This window comes from Papio anubis, chromosome 7 (genome assembly GCF_008728515.1).
Source record: "Papio anubis isolate 15944 chromosome 7, Panubis1.0, whole genome shotgun sequence".
NCBI classification, from domain to species: domain Eukaryota; kingdom Metazoa; phylum Chordata; class Mammalia; order Primates; family Cercopithecidae; genus Papio; species Papio anubis.
The window spans coordinates 17,994,421-18,014,222 of record NC_044982.1 but is presented as its reverse complement, the minus strand read 5'-3'; the positions used below and the strand labels follow the sequence as shown (position 1 = coordinate 18,014,222).

The 19,802-nt window shown below is 41.9% G+C and overlaps 1 protein-coding gene across 13 annotated transcripts in view; it reads left to right on the top strand.

The window, feature by feature from the left end:
* The first annotated feature begins 5,895 nt into the window (after positions 1-5,895).
* Positions 5,896-19,802, top strand: part of ZC3H14 (zinc finger CCCH-type containing 14) — a 48,016-nt gene continuing 34,109 nt past the window's right edge. For 9 of the 13 annotated variants that reach the window (XM_009212105.3, XM_009212102.3, XM_009212104.2 and 6 more), the window contains exons 1-8: positions 5,896-6,151; positions 6,629-6,671; positions 11,017-11,131; positions 14,113-14,153; positions 15,067-15,262; positions 15,615-16,044; positions 17,201-17,361; positions 18,348-18,448. In XM_009212105.3, the coding sequence (XP_009210369.1) occupies positions 6,116-6,151; positions 6,629-6,671; positions 11,017-11,131; positions 14,113-14,153; positions 15,067-15,262; positions 15,615-16,044; positions 17,201-17,361; positions 18,348-18,448 (1,123 nt within the window). In that variant the 5' untranslated portion in view covers positions 5,896-6,115. The remainder of the gene's footprint in view (positions 6,152-6,628; positions 6,672-11,016; positions 11,132-14,112; positions 14,154-15,066; positions 15,263-15,614; positions 16,045-17,200; positions 17,362-18,347; positions 18,449-19,802) is intronic. The other 4 variants (XM_003902142.4, XM_017961441.1, XM_017961442.2 and 1 more) reach the window with 4 other exon arrangements.

Genomic DNA, 19,802 nt, shown 5'->3' with positions numbered 1-19,802 from the left:
CACAGTGATCTCCACACTTGGCAAGAACTGTAAAAGTTGTTTCATGAAGGCTTCTTTTATATCTCCTAGGATTCCCAGGACAGTACTGGGCAAAGAGTAGGCACTAAATAAAAACTTGTTAATTGAATCAGGAAGAAAATAAAAGAATTTTAAAAATAGAAAATGACCGTAAAACCCAAGAGATGTTAGACAACTGAGTTGAACTTCCTCCCTCACAGTCCACAGATGTCATGTACTGACCAAGTACCTAAGCCCTATTTTCCCTCAGCTATGTTAATTTGGCAGTAACATTCATGGGAAGGCACTTGAATAATGCCTTCAAAGTATTAGTTGTAAAATTATTATTAGCTTGTGTTTCATATCTAAGGAAGTGAGATAATTTATATGGTGCCACCCCCAAAGATACAAAAGGGTATAAGTAAAAAGTCTGCTTCTCACCCTGCCTGCTAGACACCTAGCTCTTCTCCTGGGAGGTAACCAGTGTTCCCTCATTCCTCTGTATCCTTATAGAGATGTTCTGCAGAGTTATAAACAACTACATATAACTATCTTTACCCCCTCTTGTTATCCAGAAGGTGGCATACTTATACATACTCTTACGCTGGAAGCTATTTCTTACTAAAATAAATAAATTAAAATGTAAAAAGAAAGCCCAGCACATAAAATGATGAAAGACAAAAAGATGAAAGGAGGCTGGGTGCGGTGGCTTACGTCTGTAATGACAGAACTTTGGGAAGCCTGGTGGGGCAGATCACCTGAGGTCAGGATTTCGAGACCAGCCTGGCCAACATGGTGAAACCTTGTCTCTACTAAAAATACAAAAATTAGCTGGACGTGGTAGAGCACGCCTGTAGTCCCAGCTACTGGGGAGGCTGAGGCATGAGAATCGCTTGAGCCCAGGCGGCACAGGTTGTGGCGAGCCGAGATCACGCCACTGCACTCCAGCCTGGGTGACAGAGCAAGACTCTGTCTCAAAAAAAAAAAAAAAAAAAAAGGAAAGGAAAAAGGAAATTGTGGTTTGGTGGGTGCACTGACTAGTGTTTTCTTAGAAGTTCAAAAGTTAATCTGTTTTGATAGCACGGTGAATACCCACTGTATAAATTATCATCATCTGCAAAAATCCAAATTGAATGAATGCCCTGCCACACAAAGATAATGATCCCTGGCTGGGTGCAGTAGTTTACGCCTGTAATCCTAGCACTTTGGGAGGCCGAAGCGGGTGGATCATGAGGTCAAGAGTTCGGGACCAGCCAGGCCAATATGGTGAAACCCCCGTCTCTACTTAAAAAATACAAAAATTATGCCAGGCACGGTGGCTCACGCCTGTAATCCCAGCACTTCGGGAGGCCGAGGCGGGTGGATCACAAGGTCAGGAGATCGAGACCATCCTGGCTAACACAGTGAAACCCCACCTCTACTAAAAATATAAAAAATTAGCTGGGCGTGGTGATGGGCGCCTGTAGTCCCAGCTACTTAGGAGGCTGAGGCAAGAGAATGGTGTGAACCCGGGAGGCAGAGCTTGCAGTGAGCCAAGATCGCGCCACTGCACTCCAGCCTGGGTGACAGAATGAGACTCTGTCTCAAAAAAAAACCAAAAAAAACCAAACAAACAAACAAAAATTAGCCGGGTGGGTGGCACACGCCTATAGTCCCAGCGACTCAGGAGGCTGAGGCAGGAGAATCGCTTGAACCCGGGAGGCGGAGGTTGCAGTGAGCTGAGATGGTGCCACGGCACTCCAGCCTGGGCGATAGAGTGAGACTCTGTCTCAAAAAAAAGAAAAAAAAAGATAATGATCCCTGAGGAAGGGGACAGTGAGGGCTAGAACTAGAAATGTGAAGTCTTTGGTCTCTCAATCTGCTCCTTAAGTTCTGTCTACTACACTCAACACTGTGTCACATGCAACACCTTTCCAGTTGCAAAAGAGTAATCATTTTATGGATAGATTCCCCTGGACATCAGAGAAATGATGATCTTGGCAGTGTGTTTGTTCAAATGGAGAAGCATGTCTACCTCAGTAGCAAGTGACTGCTGTGACTGTAATTCCCAACACTTAGGGCCTTTGATCCAAGCCTGTCTATGCCATGTGATAATCACTATTGGAAAACACTTGTCCATTCAGCCCACATATATTTAGAAGCCAGGTGCTGCAAGGAGAAAGGTAAATAGATGTATACCCCTGTCCTCAAAGACTCACCATGTGAACAACAGGTGAATATGTAATTGTAGTAGGTGAGGAAATTTATACATGGTTATACTTTATAGTCTGAATGGACTGGTAATGTCTGGTTAACCACTGTGATCAGCTTCTGCTTGAGTCTGGAAGGACAAAAAAAAAGGTTGACTGACTACTCAAAGAAAAGCAAAGCTTTGGGCTGGGCACGGTGGCTCACAGCCAGCACTTTGGGAGGTCAAGGCAGTCGGATCATAAAGTCAAGAGAGTGAGACCATCCTGGCCAACATGGTGAAACCTTGTCTCTACTAAAAATACAAAAATAAGCTGGGTGTGGTGGCACACACCTGTAGTCCCAGCTACTCAGGAGGCTGAGGCAGGAGAATCCTTTGAACCCAGGAGGTGGAGGTTGCAGTGAGCTGAGATCACGCCACTGCACTCCAGCCTGGCGACAGAGGAAGACTCCGTCTCAAGAAAAAAAAAAAAAGAAAGAAAGAAAAGAAAAGCTTTTCAGGCAGGAGGACACCCCCACCCCACCTTCCCCCACCCCCTACTGCTTCTACACACTTACACGCATGCATGCACATGCAAAGAATGTACAACATCCAGCTGACATATAACCTGAGAAGAGAGTAGATGTGGTTGGGGGGCAATGTTAGAAGACTCATAGCTCCATGGAGATGGGGTTGGTACTCAGCCCTTCTGACTTCAAAGCCAATCCTCTTTTCAGTCATCTTCTCTTTTTGGAAGACAGCCCAGAGCCCTCTTAGCTGGCACTTTGGGTTTGTTGAAATCTGGTCTTGATAGGAAAACGTGTTGTTTCCACTGAATCAGAGAACATTTTCAAGCTGGGGGAAAAAAAAAAAAAAAAAAACACTGTCCAGTTTTGTCTTTTTCAAGCCTAGCACTCCTACTCCCTCTAATGGCTTCTCTTAGGGCATCATCATGAACATCTTCTTCGAGATGTGATGTGGTTTGTGAAGCTGCAGTTTACAGGCAAGTGCCTGGAACTGCCCTGGACCACCAAATAAACCATTGGTTTAGTGGGTTTGCCCCTCCTGTGATCTAGACATTGCAACATCTTAGATCTAAAGGTGGGAGGTCTCAAGCAGTCTTTCAGTCTCTTTTCCATAGCTGTCCTAAAAGTTAGCTCCTTGTCCTAAAAGTTAACGCTCTCTTGAATACATTTTAATGTTTCCCTACTCTGAATATGTTTTAATTAAAACATTACTTTTTATTAAATGTTATTTTCAATATTATGTAAATATTGACCGAGAATTGGGTACCCAGTAATGGTAAAAAGTGTTTTTGTTCTTAGTTCTGTAATGTGTGGTAAAGGAATAAAAGTAGTTCATCTGTCTTTTGGATTGTGAGTGTCACGAAAGCAGGGAGTTGGTCTTGCTCCTCTTTGTGCTCTGGCTCCTGGCACTGTATCCCAGTGTAGGTACTTAATTTTTAATCAGCAAGCATAGTACTGCCATGAGCCAGGCACAGTTCAATATGCTTCACAAATATTAACTTATTTCATCCTTACAGTAACTCTTTGCAGGTGAAACTAGTATCATACCTATATCACAGATAAGGAAACTGAGGCACAGAGATGAGAAGCAATCTGCCTAAGGTCTCAGAGGGAGTGGCAGAGCCAGGATTCAGACCCAGACGGTCTGGCTGCAGTGCCCTCGTTCTCTGTCATTCTGCTCTGCTGCCTGTCATCAATGTTGAATGAGTGTATGATCACTGGATTTATCCTTGAGGAATGCTTTTGTAAATTAGGTCTTTAATTTCTTTTACCCTATAAATATGTAATGAGTGCTTACTCTGTGTCCAGCATCCTGAAAGGTTGGAGAAATATAAAGCCCTACAGAGTTTATAATTTTGTTAGGGAAGACACACATACACACGAAATAACATTGCACAGAATATATTATTATACTAATAGCTTCCATATAGATGCCATAGGAATTCATAAGGATTATATGAGATTACTAAAGGACCATATGACAGACCCTAGGTAGCCCCACAACTCCTGCTCCTGCTGTCTGTACAACCCGCTCCTGACCCCTACTGTGGATTGCTTAGGTAATAAATTTGGCAAAAATAAGAGGTTTGGCAGATGTAATGGAGGTCCTGAATCAGTTGATTTTGGGGTCAGGTCCCGGGTGGGCCTAACTTAACTAAATGAAAGCCCTTGGCTGGTCTCAAATTTCTGGTCTCAAGTGATCCTCCCACCTCTGCTTCACCGAGTTCAAATCACAGGCGTGAGCCACTATGCCTGGCCTTTACTGGCTTCAGTGAACAGACATGTTAGTGAACCCTTTGGCAAAGAACTGTGGGCAGCCTCTAGGACTTGAGGGTGGCTTCCAGATGATAACCAGAAAAAAATCTGGGTCCTTACTCTCAACGCCACAAGGAAATGATTTTTTTTTTCTTTTTTTTTTTTTTAGATGGGGTCTCACTGTCACCAAGGCTGGAGTACAGTGGCATGATCTTGGCTCACAGTAACCTCTGCCTCCCAGGCTCAAGCAATCCTCCCCTCTCAGCTTCCCAAGTAGCTGGGACTAGAAATGCATGCCACCATGCCCAGCTAATTTTTTGTACTTTTGAAGAGACACGTTTTTGCCATGTTGCCCAGGCTAGTCACGAACTCCTGATCTCAAGTGATCCGCCAGCCTCGGCCTCCCAAACTGCTGGGATTACAGGCATGAGCCACCCCACACAGCCAGAAATGAATTCTTGCTAACAACCTGAATGAGCCTGAACATAGGTTCTTCCTCAGTCAAGCCTCCAGATGAGAACACAGCCTGCCTGACACCTTGATTGTAGTCTTGTGAGACCCCGAGCAGAGGACCCAGTGAGGTTGACCCATGGAAACCATGAGATGATAAACGTTTGTGTTTTAAGCTGCTCAACTTGTGGTCATCTGTTATGCAGCAATGGACAACAGAGACCACGCTTAGGAATTAGTGGATATGAGGGAGAAAGGAGACCTCTCTGTGCCTCTTCTGTTTTCCAGGTTTTGTGATCAGGGATAGGGAGAATTCAGTTATTGATTCAAATAGCGGAATCAAGAGTAGAAATCTATTGAGTGGAGGAAGGGGAGATGAAGGCGACTTCTGTCTAAGTGCTGAGTTTGGAGAAAATAAGAGTAGTCACTTAGAATTTGGGAGTGGGGTTTGTGTGAGAATTCAAGGCTGATGGAAAATTCGGTCAGTATCAGCACAGAGTTGACAACTTAAATCCTCAGAACAAAAGTGTTGTCCCACGAAGGGTGTTCAGAGAAGCAGGAGGATGGGGATTCGTCTCGGGGAGAGGCCACGGGTGGGCCCGAGATAAGGAAGGCAGAACCAAACCCAGAAGGGCCAAGGTAGGGCAGAGTCAGAGACTTGACGGATTGGCTCTGTTGCTCCGGATAGTCCATTTTCCCTTCAAGGGTAATTGCAGTGCAACCTCTAAGAGGCAGACTCCATTTGACACGTAAGAAAAGTTTAAATACCTGGACCGGTACCATACTAACAGTAAGTGAAGGCTGGATTTGAACTCGCGTCTCATATCACAGCCCAAGATCTTTCTGCTACACATTTAATTCATTCTTACCATCCAAGAGAGAATAAAATGAATAAGCGGAGGGCCAGCAGAGAGACTTAAGGAAGGCTCCCCGAGGTGCCCGGGAGGCGGAGCAGCAAGGCCACCCGCACGCGCACGCCGCCGCCCTCCTTGCCTGAACACAGGTTTCGCGGGTAGAAGGTGTGCGCAGGCGCGGACACGGGCGCATGCGCGCTCACTCCGGCGCGCCGTGCCGGCGGGGGCGGGGATACGCGGTGTGCGCGGCCGGGGGCGGAACGGAGGAGGAGGCGGTGGTGGCTCGGCTGCGGGGTGGGAGTCCGCGGTAGCCTCCGGGTGAGCCGAGCGCCGCGCAGTGCTGAGTTCCCGCACGCCGTGGAGCCATGGAGATCGGCACCGAGATCAGCCGCAAGATCCGGGTGAGGCCCGTGCCGGGCGGGGGTGGGAAGCCAGGTCTCGGCAAGCGGGCGGTTGTCAGGAGTAACGGGGACCTTGGGCCCGGGTGGACGCCGCGGCCTGGCCGCCGCTGGACGCTCCTGGCGGGCTGCAGCTCCTCCTTGTCCAGGCCGCCTTGGGCCTGGGGACATTTGCGGCCTCAGAGCAGGGCTGCGGCTGAAGTAGCCGCCGGGAAACGGAAGGACAGGCTCAGGCCTGGCGGGAGCCACCCCTGCGGCGCAGGGCGCCGCTTTGGATCCGCTGCGGGAGGTGGGCGCCGCGGGACCGGAGCGGGAGTGGGGTGCGGGGTGGGGGTGGTGGTGCAGGCGAGGCTCCTCCCCGCCCCCACCCGGGGGACCTGGAGGTGCGCGCACCAGTGAAGTGGCCTCAGCGCTGCAGAATCCGGTCTTGTTTTCCTAGAGCCGCCTTTCTCACATGCTCGTTTGCTCTTTTTCTCCCAGAGTGCCATTAAGGGGAAATTGCAAGAATTAGGAGCCTATGTTGGTAAGTGTATTTTGAGTTGTTAGTTTCATAGAATTTAAAGTTTGCAGCTAATTGAATTTAGTGAATGCATATTTCTTAACGTACTTTGGACATTGGGAGAGACTCCCTTCTACCGTCTTCAAATCTTATACTCCCTGGTTACTTCTTCATCATCTTTTTGCAACCTTGTTTTTTTTCTCCCAAACCTCCTTCTGTTATGGTGTTTTGAAATTTAGTTTCCTCCATTAAGGCTCTGTCACATTTTACATAATGTTTGAGCGAATTTTATTTTATGGTTTTCCTATTCTCTCTGATTTTAAATTCTAGGGACGGGTCTCACTACGTTGCCCAGGCCTTAACTCCTGGTCTCAAGCAATTATCTGACCTCAGCCTCCCTAGGTGCTGGGAGTGCGGGGATTACTGGTGTGAACCACCATGCCTGTTTAAAGTTTACTATTCTTGTTACTTTCCTCTTGACATTTGTTTTTAGAACTCTGATTTTGGATATGCTTTTTGATGCTTTCTGGCATTTGCTTCTGTAATGGTTCAGTGAATTTTATTTTCCGATCTCTATGTTTTCCCTCTTTCTCTTTTTGAAACAGTAAGGCGGCGTTTTCCTTCTCCTTATTCTTTTATAATTTGAGTGTTTACTCTGGGTCAGGTACTGTGCTTAACTGTTGTATGTGTATTAACTCAGGATAATCCCTATGGGAATACTGGAAGGTAAGTGGCAGTATCCTAGACTGTGTAAACAAGGAAACTGAGGCTTTGCCTACTTGAGCAAGGTTTTATGGTTTGCCCCCAAAGCTGATGCCTCCTATAACAATAATAGCTACCACTTAAGACAGTGATTCTCAAAGTGTGGGAGACTCCAAGGGTCTCTGAAGTCAAAACTGTTTTCATATTAATACTGAGATGGTATGTGCTGTTTTTCACTGCGTTGATGTTTGGATTGTGTAAAACTAATGGTTGATAAAGTTTTATCAACCATTTTATCAACTGGTCAACATAGTAACACCATAATGAAATCATATTCAAATCACTCCCCCCTTATAGTTTTTTTTTTTTTAAGCTAATTATACTTAAAATGTCATTGATGAAGATGTGAAGTCCAGGGTTTACAAAATGTTTTTTTATCTTCTTAGTATTCTGTGTGAGGAAATAGAAATGCTCATAAAACATTTTTATTGTATACTGAAATATGGTTAAGGAAAATCATTTGAGTTGAGAATTAAGCTAGCCACCTCTTTCAGGGAACATCATTTTTAACTTCAGAGTACTGACAAACTGGTTACGTACACTAGGATATTTGGCAGATGTTTACTTGAAAGTGAGCAAAGAACCCGTAGTCTTTGTTGCCAATCACATGTGAGCTTTCAAAAGAAAATTAGAATTTTGGAAAATCTGAGCCTGCCTCCATGAACTTGACAGCTTCCCAGTACTTAAAAAATTTCTGATTAAGTAAATGGTGATTTAAAAAAATTTTATTCTTATTATTTTTTGAGACAAAATTTCACTCGTTACCCAGGCTGGAGTGCAGTGGCGTGATCTTGGCCACTGCAACCTCTGCCTCCCAGGTTCAAGCGATTCTTTTGCCTCAGCTGCCCAAGTAACTGGGATTACAGGCACTCACCACTACGCCCAGCTAATTTTTTGTATTTTTAGTAGAGACAGGGTTTCACCATGTTGGCCAGGCTCGTCTCAAACTCCCAACCTTGTGATTCGCCCGCCTCAGCCTCCCAAAGTTCTGGAATTGCAGGCGTGCATGCCTGGCCAACTCAATGGTGATATTAAAAAATAATTATTTTATATTACATAATGAAATATATCAACATGCCACTGGTTTTTATAGCTAAGTGAACCAGTATTTTCTAAATAACGAATGCATAATGTTACAAAACTATGCATGGATTAAAGATTTATTTAAACTGTAGGGTGGGTCAGTGGATTTCTGTGCAACAGTTCAAAAAGGTCATTGATGTATTTGACATTCCACATTGCTTTAACGTTTAATAAGCTACCACTTGTTTAGTTTTGGTGTAGTGTCACAGAAAAATATCCACCTTATCTGAAAAAACTATCAGAATACTCCTTTTTCAACTGCATATCTGTGACACCAGATTTTTTCACATTCTTCAGTCGTAAGGACATAGAACAAGATATATAAAAATGCGAAACAAGGCCAGTCTTTGCAGTAACTTTTTTTTTCTTTTTTTTTTTTTTTTTTTTCTTTTTTTTTTTTTTTTTTTTTGAGACAGGGTCTCATTCTGTGGTTCGGGCTGGAGTGCAGTGGTGCAATCTTGGTTCACTGCAACCTCCACCTCCCAGGTTCAAGCGATTCTCCTGCCTCAGCCTCCTGAGTAGCTAGGATTACAGGCATCCACCACCACCCTCAGCTAATTTTTGTGTTTTTAGTAGAGACAGTGTTTCACCATGTTGGCCAGGCTGATCTCCCAACTCCTGACCTCAGGTGGTCCACCTGCCTCGGCCTCCCAGAGTGCTGGAATTACTGGCATGAGCCACCGTGCCTCACCTATATTTTTTTTGGAAAATTTAATAAAAATAATGTTACTTATGTTAATATTATTGGGTTTGTGATTAACATGTGATGGATGTATTATTTAATGAATGAATAAATACTTTTTAATTAAAAATGATCAGTTCTAATTTTGAACACAGTAAATAATAGATAGAACCTGCATAAACCAGAGAAGGGGCCCAAGACCAGTTTGAGAACTGGTAATTTATGGAGTAGTTACCACCATTTGCTGGGCACTTTCATAAATGATTTGTTGTCAGGATTGTTGTAAGACTAACAGGAGAGAATTGAGGCTCAGAGAAAATGAAGCTGAACCAAGATTTATTTATCATTTTATTCTCTCAACACTTGAACTGCATTTTTTATATTTTTCTTTGAAACAAAAAAAGTACTTCTGAAATGAACCTTTCTGCCTGCATAGAAATACTACAAGTATTTAAGGTATTAAAGAAATTTGGCACTGCACGGTGGTTCGCGCCTGTAATCTCAGCACTTTGGGAGGCCGAGGTGGGTGGATCACTTGAGTTCAGGAGTTCGAGACCAGCCTAGCCAACATGCTGAAACCCCGTCTCTACTAAAAATATAAACATTAGCTGGGCGTGGTGGCACATGCCTGTAATCCCAGCTACTCGGAGGCTGAGGCAGGAGAATCGCTTGAACCCATGAGGCAGAGGTTGCAGTGAGCCAAGATGGTGCCACTGCACTCTACCCTGGGAGACAGAGTGAGACTGTCTCAAAAGAAAAAAAAAGAAATCTAATGGAGTTTTGGGGGGCAGAGATTAGAGTTCCTGATAACAGCTTTTGCTTCCTTATCTTCTTATTGAGGTTTTTTGTTTTATTTTGTTGTTGTTTTAAATCCTAGACCTCAGTCTCATAATCATTGTAGGATTACCAAGGGAAGGGTGTTTTTTGGTTTCTTTTTTTTTTTTCCCCTGAGACAGAGTCTTGCCCAGGCTGGAGTGCAGTGGTGCTGTCTCAGCTCACTGCAAGCTCTGCCTCCCGGGTTCACGCCATTCTCCTGCCTCAGCTTCCCAAGTAGCTGGGACTACAGGCCCCCGCCACCACACTCGGCTAATTTTTTATATTTTTAGTAGAAACAGGGTTTCACTTTAGCCATGATGGTCTCGACCTCCTGCCCTCGTGATCCGTTTGCCTTGGCCTCCCGAAGTGCTGGGATTACAGGCGTGAGCCACTGTGCCCGGCCTTTTTTTTTTTTTTTTTTTTTAAATCCTAGACCTCACCCTTATAATCATTGTAGAATTACCACCGTGAGGGTAAAACAGTGCGTTGAGTTGACATTATTTAATGTCAAAATTGAGTTTTTTAAATGATGTGGAGCTTTTGGGTCTATTTGTTTGTTTGATACTGCTACAAGTTTGTTACCCTGAGTAATTGAAACCTGCCTTTAGCAAGGGTAAATATGTTCACTTGAGAAATGAGTGTTGTCTTGAAACAATGTAAATTAAAACTAAACAAAATTCAATTCTTTTTCTTGGAAATGTTCATATATTTCCTGGAAGCTTCTTTGAAATTAGTAAACATTATTAAAAAGATTCAAGGAAGTGAATGCATGCTCAAGTTTGACCCTATAATTCAGAATGTCTAGTTTTGTAAGTATCAGTTATTCTTAATTTCCATCCTTCTAGTAATTGAAATACCTATGGAATGAAGAGAAAAAAATTAAAGCTAAGCCGTCTTGTCCAATGTAATTCCACTAGAGCTCTGAGACTCTAAAGCTTAGAGCTACATCTATATTTTCAAGCACATCTACTTTAAGAAGAAAGTTTTGAGGAAACAAAGTTTTGATATACCTTTCCTTTTAAATAGATGAAGAACTTCCTGATTACATTATGGTGATGGTGGCCAACAAGAAAAGTCAGGACCAAATGACAGAGGATCTGTCCCTGTTTCTAGGGAACAACACAATTCGATTCACCGTATGGTATGTTTCTGAATTTTTGAGCCTCAGACCAAAGTTTGGCACAAGCCTGAGTTGATACTCTGTCGGAAGAGAGGTTCTTGACAGTTGAGTTAAGTTCACTTTGGAGAGGCAGTTTGTGAGTGATGAGGGCACAGCCTCTGTATTAGTCCGTTTTCACTCTGCTGTGAAGAAATACCTGAGACTGGGTAATTTCTAAAAGAGATTTAATTGACTCGAAGTTCCACATGGCTGGGGAGGCCCCAGGAAACTTACAATCATGGCGGAAGGGGAAACAAGCACCTTCTTCACAAGTCGGCAGGAAAGAGAAGAGTGAAGGAGGAACTTCCAGAGACTTACATAAAATCATCAGATCTCGTGAAAACTCACTGTCTCTTGAGAACTTGGGAACTCACTGTCTCATGAGAACTCACTGTCATGAGAACATCATGGGGGAAACCACCCCCATGATCCAGTCACCTCCCTCCCTTGACAGGTGGGGATTATAATTCAATATAAGATTTGGGTGGGGACACAGAGCCAAACGTTATCAGCCTCTGAAGCCAGACAGCCAAAGTTGAATCCTGGCCCTGGGTCTTGCCTTGGTTTTTCTAGCTATAAAATGGGAATAGTACAATCACTTGCTTTATAAAATTATTTTGAGGATCAAATGGGCTAATATGTGTAAAGTACTTATAGGTGTCCCTAGCTCATTTCCCTAAGGAATTCTTAGTATATGTTGGCTGTTCTTACTATGTTTTCTTTTGTAAAGTTCTATATCTTTTTTTTTTTTTTGAGACAGGATATTGCTCTGTCACCCAGGCTAGAGCACAGTAGTACAATCACAGCTCCCTGCAGCTTCGATCTCCTGATCTCAAATGATCATCCGATTGCAGTACCCTCCCTCCTGCACTCCCCACGCCTGGCTAGTTTGTAAATTTTTTGTTGAGGCAGGGTTTTAGTATGTTGACCTGGATGATCTTGAACTCCTGGGCTCAAGCAGTCCTCCCGCCTTGGCCTTCAGAAGTCTTGGGGTTATAGGTGTGAGCCACCGCACCTGGCCAGCTTCTGTATCTTATAGTTCCTTTTCCCGCACTAAAACCAGTTACAGGATGTCTTTTTGAACTGGATTGGCTTCTTATATTGCCTTTTACAATGAGTTACCTTTTATAGGGCAAGGTTTTCTGTTTCTCACTTTTCTGGATCTAACTTTTTTAGCTTTTTATTAAACTCACACCTTCATTTTGAGTAATAATTATAGTGTAATGTTATAGCATATTTTGAGATTATAAGTTTTTTTTAAGTTTGGAATTTTAAAATAGGCAACTTTGCTTTTATACATAAATTACTGTTCTATGCCTTTAGTTGAGAATACTGACAAGAAGAGTAAGATTCAACTTAAGATGCTAAGTCCTAGTACCAGGTTTGAGGTAAAGTGAAGATGAGGGCTGGAGGATAATGATGTAGCTGAGAATAGACACAAGAAATACTTTGTTAGGCCCCTCAGACTAGGAACTACCAGTTACCGTAAAAGGTGATGATGTAGCAAAAGTTAAGTAAGCAAGTGGCCTGCTAAATGTGAATGGCAAGAGGAGGCACTAAGTGGGGAGATGAGCCTGGTTAAGTTCTTGCCTTTATACCAAAGGTTGTCTTCAAGGTGTTTTTGCCCCAGTAGGCAACTGTATGCTTATCAGTCTTCTTGAAATTCTGCACAGAATTCTCTGGGTTTATACATTGCACAAATTTGAAGAACGTTGTATAGTGGTCATCAGTTGTTATGATACACACACTGCTACCTCACTGTGGGTGACCCAACCCATTTGTTACAATTTGTCCTCAGAGGTTATTCCCTCCCAGCCCCCCGCAAAAAAAGATTGGGGCTTTTGACTGGGGAAATTACCATTATTGTGAGTACTATTTTTTTTTCTAAAGTCCAGCCAATCTAAGATGGAAGATTGACCGAGTAGATCCTTTTCTCCAAAAACTTGATGAAATACTTTAGATAGATTTTTAAAACAGACTACTAAGTGAATTTAAAACCAGATTAATTCAACATTCTCATCTGGCCATAAATTCAGTTCTTTAACATGTGCTGATGCAAAGGGTGATGTCCCCACTTTGGCACTTTGCTTTCTTAAGTTAGTGTTAACACTAGCCCCAAACAGACTATTGTGATTATTTGGAGCCTTGAAGTAATTGTGTCCGTGGGGACAGTAGCATGTGACTAGGGTTCTCATTGAAACATTATGAGATTTCTGGCATTTTTGGGGAGATACTGGGAAGGGATGTGAGGCAAATTACTTCATTTATAACTACCAAAACAGCAAGATTACAGCCTTACAGCATCAGTTTAGAAAGTATTAGAGTGAAACGATATAGCACATTTTGAGATAACTTTTTTTAACCTCTCAGAATTAAGTTGTCCAAGAAGCCATCTAATTTAAGCAGTTAATATAAGCTGCCTAAATGGTTGTAATAATAAGCAATATTACATGTTTATGATACTTGTTTTACTGTAAGCTACAGTAAATCTTTAGTACTTAGAAAACAGGGTGACATATTTTGTAGACTAAGACTCTGGTCAGATGATATTCTTTCCCATATTTTTGCATAGGCTAGATGTTGAAAACAGTGAAGAAAAAAATATAATTTTTTATTGATTTCTGTAGGATTTATACAAATCCTTTTTTTAAAAATGTGAAATTTGAAAGTTAATTTTAATACAATTTATTCACTAAATACAGCTTATCAGTATTTATCTCGGCTGGGTGCGGTGGCTCATGCCTGTAATCTCAGCACTTTGGGAGGCCGAGGCAGGTGGTTCTCTCAAGTCCAGGACTTCAAGACCAGCCTGGACAACATGGTGAAACCCCGTCTCTATTTAAAAATAATAAAAATATTTTAAAAATTAAAAAAAAAATCTCTGAATATAATGTCATGAATTTAGAGTGACGGTTGAATTGAAATCTTAATGGAGGCTTTATTGTTTTTTGTTTTTTTCTCAGGCTTCATGGTGTATTAGATAAACTTCGCTCTGTAACGACTGGTAAGATTCATAACATTGTTTTTTTTTTAATTTCTGCTTGCAATGGCATACGATTTCTTTCTAAAGTCATTTATGGTGCTTTGGGAAAAACCCATGGCTTTCAAAACAGTAGTTCATTTGAACTTTTTTAGAAAGCACATATTTTTGTGAACTTAAGACCAGTAAATTTAATATAATTCAAAGATATTTAAGTGTAGGAGAGGGAGCAGCGCACTTTATCCGAAGGAAATAATTACATATGTGTGCAGAGATTTAGCCTCAAGGATATTTCAGTATTTTATAATTGAAAACAATTTAAAAGTTCAGTAATAATAAACGAAATTGTTATATTACCATGTGTGGAATAATATTCAACTATTGAAAATAATGTTATGGAAGAATAACATGAGAGTATACACACATAAGATACATGTTTTCAAAAATTTGTATATATGCTCTTCCCCCAAAAAATCACCTTTGAGATAATTGGTGATTTTTATTTATGTTTTTAAATTTTTCTGCAATAAACACATATTGCTTTTGAATTGGTGATGAGGAAGGAAAAGACTTAAAGTAATAAAAATAGATGGCTGGGCAGGGTGGCTCACACCTGTAGTCCCAGCATTTTGGGAAGCCAAGGTGGGCGAATCATGAGCTCAGGAGATCGAGACCATCCTGGCCAACCAACATGGTGAAACTCCGTCTCTACTAAAAATACAAAAATTAGCCGGGCGTCATGTTGTGTGCTTGTAATCCCAGCTACCCAGGAGGCTGAGGCAGGAGAATCGCTTGAACCAGGGATTTGGAGGTGGCAATGAGCCAAGAATGCACCACTGCACTCCAGCCTGGCGACAGAGCGAGAGTCCGTCTCAAAAATAAATAAATAAAAATAAAGAATAAAAATAGATTAAAAGGACCGTATTTTTCTTTTCAGAACCCTCTAGTCTAAAGTCTTCTGATACCAACATCTTTGATAGTAACGTGCCTTCAAACAAGAGCAATTTCAGTCGGGGAGATGAGAGGAGGCATGAAGCTGCAGTGCCACCACTTGCCATTCCTAGCACAAGACCTGAAAAAAGAGATTCCAGAGTTTCTACGAGTTCACAGGAGTCAAAAACCACTAATGTCAGGTAAGAGTCTGGTGTAGACCTGCTGTGGGTAGATGGCTTTGTGTATGTGACATTTTTATTAGTTTTTGTATCTTTCAGTTTGCTGTTCTCAGCAATTTTTAGGAACAGTGAAGTGATCATCAGCAGTTTTTTGAATAAAATAATGGATAAGATCTAAGTATGATTATCTTTGATCACAAATTTAGTAAATCAAAATTTAAAGAAAGTGCAATTTCAAAGTAGTTTTGAATGGAATACCTAAAGGGAGTATCCTCAGTTTTTTCCTTGAAATTTTTCAAGTAAGCATTCTTTAAAGATTTGGAGATAATTGCCCTAATTTGGTTGTAATACATTTTGTTGTTCTTTTAAATAGGCAGACTTATGATGATGGAGCTGCAACCCGACTAATGTCAACAGTGAAGCCTTTGAGGGAGCCAGCACCCTCTGAAGATGTGATTGATATTAAGCCAGAACCAGATGATCTCATTGACGAAGACCTCAACTTTGTGCAGGAGAATCCCTTATCTCAGAAAAAACCTACAGTGACACTTACATATGGTTCTTCTCGCCCTTCTATTGAAATTTATCGACCACCTGCAAGTAGAAATGCAGATAGTGGTGTTCATTTAAACAGGTTGCAATTTCAACAGCAGCAAAATAGTATTCATGCTGCCAAGCAGCTTGATATGCAGAATAGTTGGGTATATGAAACAGGACGTTTGTGTGAACCAGAAGTGCTTAACAGCTTAGAAGAAACGTATAGTCCGTTCTTTAGAAACAGCTCGGAGAAAATGAGTATGGAGGTTTGTATGTACTTTTAAATTCTGGCTTAGGCTAAAATTCAGCAGTTCTTGATACTAAATAATATATGAAGTAACTAAACACATATAACAAGTTTATTTTATTTTATTTTACTTTTTGAGAAGGAGTTTCGCTCTTGTGGCCCAGGCTGGAGTGCGATAGCGCAATCTCAGCTCACTGCAACCTCTGCCTCCTGGGCTCAAGCGATTCTCCTACCTCAGCCTCCCGCGTAGCTGGGATTACTCGTCACCACGCCTGGCTAATTTTTTATATTTTTAATAGAGACGGGTTTCACCGTGTTGGCCAGGCTGGTCTTGAAATCCTGACCTTGTGATCCACTTGCCTGGGCCTCCCAAAGTGTTGGGATTATAGACGGGAGCCACGGCACTCAGCCCCAAGTTTATTTTTAAATTGTTTTATCTGCTGTATCTCATGATATACCAGATTTTCCTCTCCATGGCTTGCTCCTAGAGTTCTTTTATATCACATCTGTATACCTTTTTGGGATTTCCAGCATTTGAGATAGCTTTAATCTTAAATTAATTCGGGGGGATTTCAGATCAATTTTAGATTGTTGGTGGTAATTGCTAGTAAGCAACCAATTAACTCCATTTTATTAGTTTCCTCAGTAGCACTGTATGCAGCTGTTAATAAAGTTCTAATTTTTGTTTTAGCTAAAGGTTGACTGGTAGGGATAATATTTATATTTATATTATTTATTTGTTTATTTTGATGTGGTGTCTCACTCTGTCAGCCAGGCTGGAGTGCAGTGGCGTGATCTTGGCTCACTGCATCCTGCACTCCCGGGGTCAAGTGATTCTTCTGCCTCAGCCTCCTGAGTAGCTGGGATTACAGGCGCATGCCACCACGCTCAGCTAATTTTTGTATTTTTAGTAGAGATGGGGTTTCACCATATTGGCCAGGCTTGTGTAGAAATCCTGACCTTGTGATCTGCCCATGATGGCCTTCCAAAGTACTAGGATTACAAATGTGAGCCACCACACCTGTCCTCATATTTATGTTTTTATACAAAACCAAGAAATACTCTGAATTTCTCGTATTACTGTGTACTATTTTTTTCTTAAAATGGAAACATTTCATAGTAGAACTTTTGTTATTTTCTGAAACTAGGTAAGCATAAATTTTATCTGATTGCAGGATGAAAACTTTCGGAAGAGAAAGTTGCCTGTGGTAAGTTCAGTTGTTAAAGTGAAAAAGTTCAATCATGATGGAGAAGAGGAGGAAGAAGAAGATGATTATGGGTCTCGAACAGGAAGCATCTCCAGCAGTGTGTCTGTGCCAGCAAAGCCTGAAAGGAGGTACCTTGAACGTGGCTGTAAATTCAGCTTTAACTTCCTTGGTGGAGTCTTCTGATTTCTTGAAGAGAATAATCACGAAAATAATTTTTGTTTGTTTTTTGAGACGGAGCCTCGCTCTGTCAACCAGGCTGGAGTGCAGTGTCACGATCTCGGCTCACTGCAACCTCTGCCTCCCAGGTTCAAGTGATTCTCCTGATTCAGCATCCTGAATGGCTGGGATCATGGGTGCGCACCGCCACAACCAGCTAATTTTTGTATTTTTAGTAGAGATGGTGTTTCACCACGTTGGACCAGGCAGGTCTCGAACTCCTGACCTCAGGTGATCTGCCCTCCTCAGCCTCCCAAAGTGTTGGGATTACAGGCGTGAGCCACCGCACCTGGCATACATATTTAATGTAATACCACGTAAGACTTTTTCACTGGGTTTTGAGAAACACATTAATGAGAGAAATTGCTTAACATTGGAGAGGATTGCAGAGAATATTGACTAATGTGATGGTGGAGTGAGGGGGAACAACATCAATTAAGATTCAAATTTATTATTTAAAAAAACTAAAAGGGGCCTAGGCATAGCGGCTCATGCCTATACCTAGCACTTTGGGAGGCCAAGGCAGGAGGATTGCTTGAGACCAGGAGTTTGAGACCAGCCTGGGCAATGCAATGAGTCTTTGTCTGCACAAAAATAAAATAAATTACCTGGTCATTTTGGCAGGCACCTGTAGTCCTAGACTGGATAGGCTGATGTGGAAGGATTGCTTGAGCCTAGAAGTTTAAGGCTGCAGTGGCACCACACTCCAGCCTGGGTGAGAGAGTAAAACTCTGTCTCGAAAAAATAATAGTAAGGTTCCAGTGTAGTTGACATTTTCTAAAAACTGCAGCTAGTCTGTGAAACCTAGAGAAGGTTGTGGTAAAGGCATAACAGATGGGTGACCTGTGGAGAACTGAAATTTAAAGTTTAATAAAAATACCTTTCTTAACTCTTTTAGACCTTCTCTTCCACCTTCTAAACAAGCTAACAAGAATCTGATTTTGAAGGCTATCTCTGAAGCTCAAGAATCCGTAACAAAAACAACTAACTACTCTACAGGTAATTTAAATGTATTATGTTTACACTTGGTAAGACATTTCTGTAATTCTTGAGTAAGCTGAAAACGATTGCTCCTTAAATTATGGTAAAATAAAGGTGCCTGTCAGATGTCAAGACCAAGATGAGGTTCCCCTATAGAAGAATGGCTTCAAAAGGAGATTGACAGGTTTGAGAAACTTTGCAAACTGTTAATGGACTATAGTTTTTCGAGCACCATATAATGCCTTTTATACTCTTTTCAATGTTTGTGAAATACATAGTACATAAACATTTTGAAGAGAATTTTGATGAACTGGGACTTTCATGTTAGTAGCATTAGATTCAACATTAGATACGAATTTATGATGTATAAATGGGAATACAATTGGACAATAATAGGCGGCTGAAGTTATAATTTGTTAAACAGTAGTTTATAAACAAGGTTGGTTTCTTCCCTTTTGGTGGAACTCATTAGTAGAATATAAGGCAGAGAACTGACTCATTTGTGATGTTCCTGCTCCAATTGTAGTGGAAGTACTAAATCATTTTATGAGAGAATATAAAAGTATTACATGCTTTCAAAACAGGAGATGAATCAGCTGTAAGCTGATCTTATGGAAAGCTGATTCTGAAATGCAGACAATTGATGGGTGTCATTTTGTGTTGTCATTAAATTCTATACTCTGTGGCCGACCTGTTGTAGCCAATGTGTAAACTTGTGTTAACAAGCTGATGGTGATGAGCTACTCTAAAAAGATGGAAGTTTTGCTGTGGATTTGATGGATGTACTTACAGCATTGCCCTGCTTGTCCACTCTCTCTTGCTTCTCTTTTTTGTGACCCCTTTCCTAAAGTGAGGTAAATTGTAGCCATCAGTTTTTTTGTTTGTTTTCTTTGAGGCGGAGTCTTGCTGCGTTGCCCAGGCTGGAGTGCAGTGGTGTGATCTTGGCTCACTGCAACCTCTGCCTCCTGGGTCCAAGTGATCCTCCTGCCTCAGCCTCTCAAGTAGCTGGGACTACAGGCGCCCACCAACTTGCCAGGCTAATTTTTTTGTATTTTTAGTAGAGATGGGGTTCCTTCATGTTGGCCAGGCTGGTCTCGTACCCCTGACCTCAGGTGATCACCTGACTTGGCCTCCCAAAATGCTGGGATTACAGGCGTGAGCGGCCGCGCCTGGCACCATCAGTTTTTCAGTTTTTGATCCTGATACTCGCCTGTCCTCTTGGTTCTCCTCATCCCTAATTTAACCTTGAACACTAAATTCAACAGGTTTTTGCATATAGAATAAGGATTATCAGGCAAATGCCCACTCTTGACCTGATGGTATATCTACATTTCATTTCCTGATCTATCAGCAATATTAATTGTCTAGAATG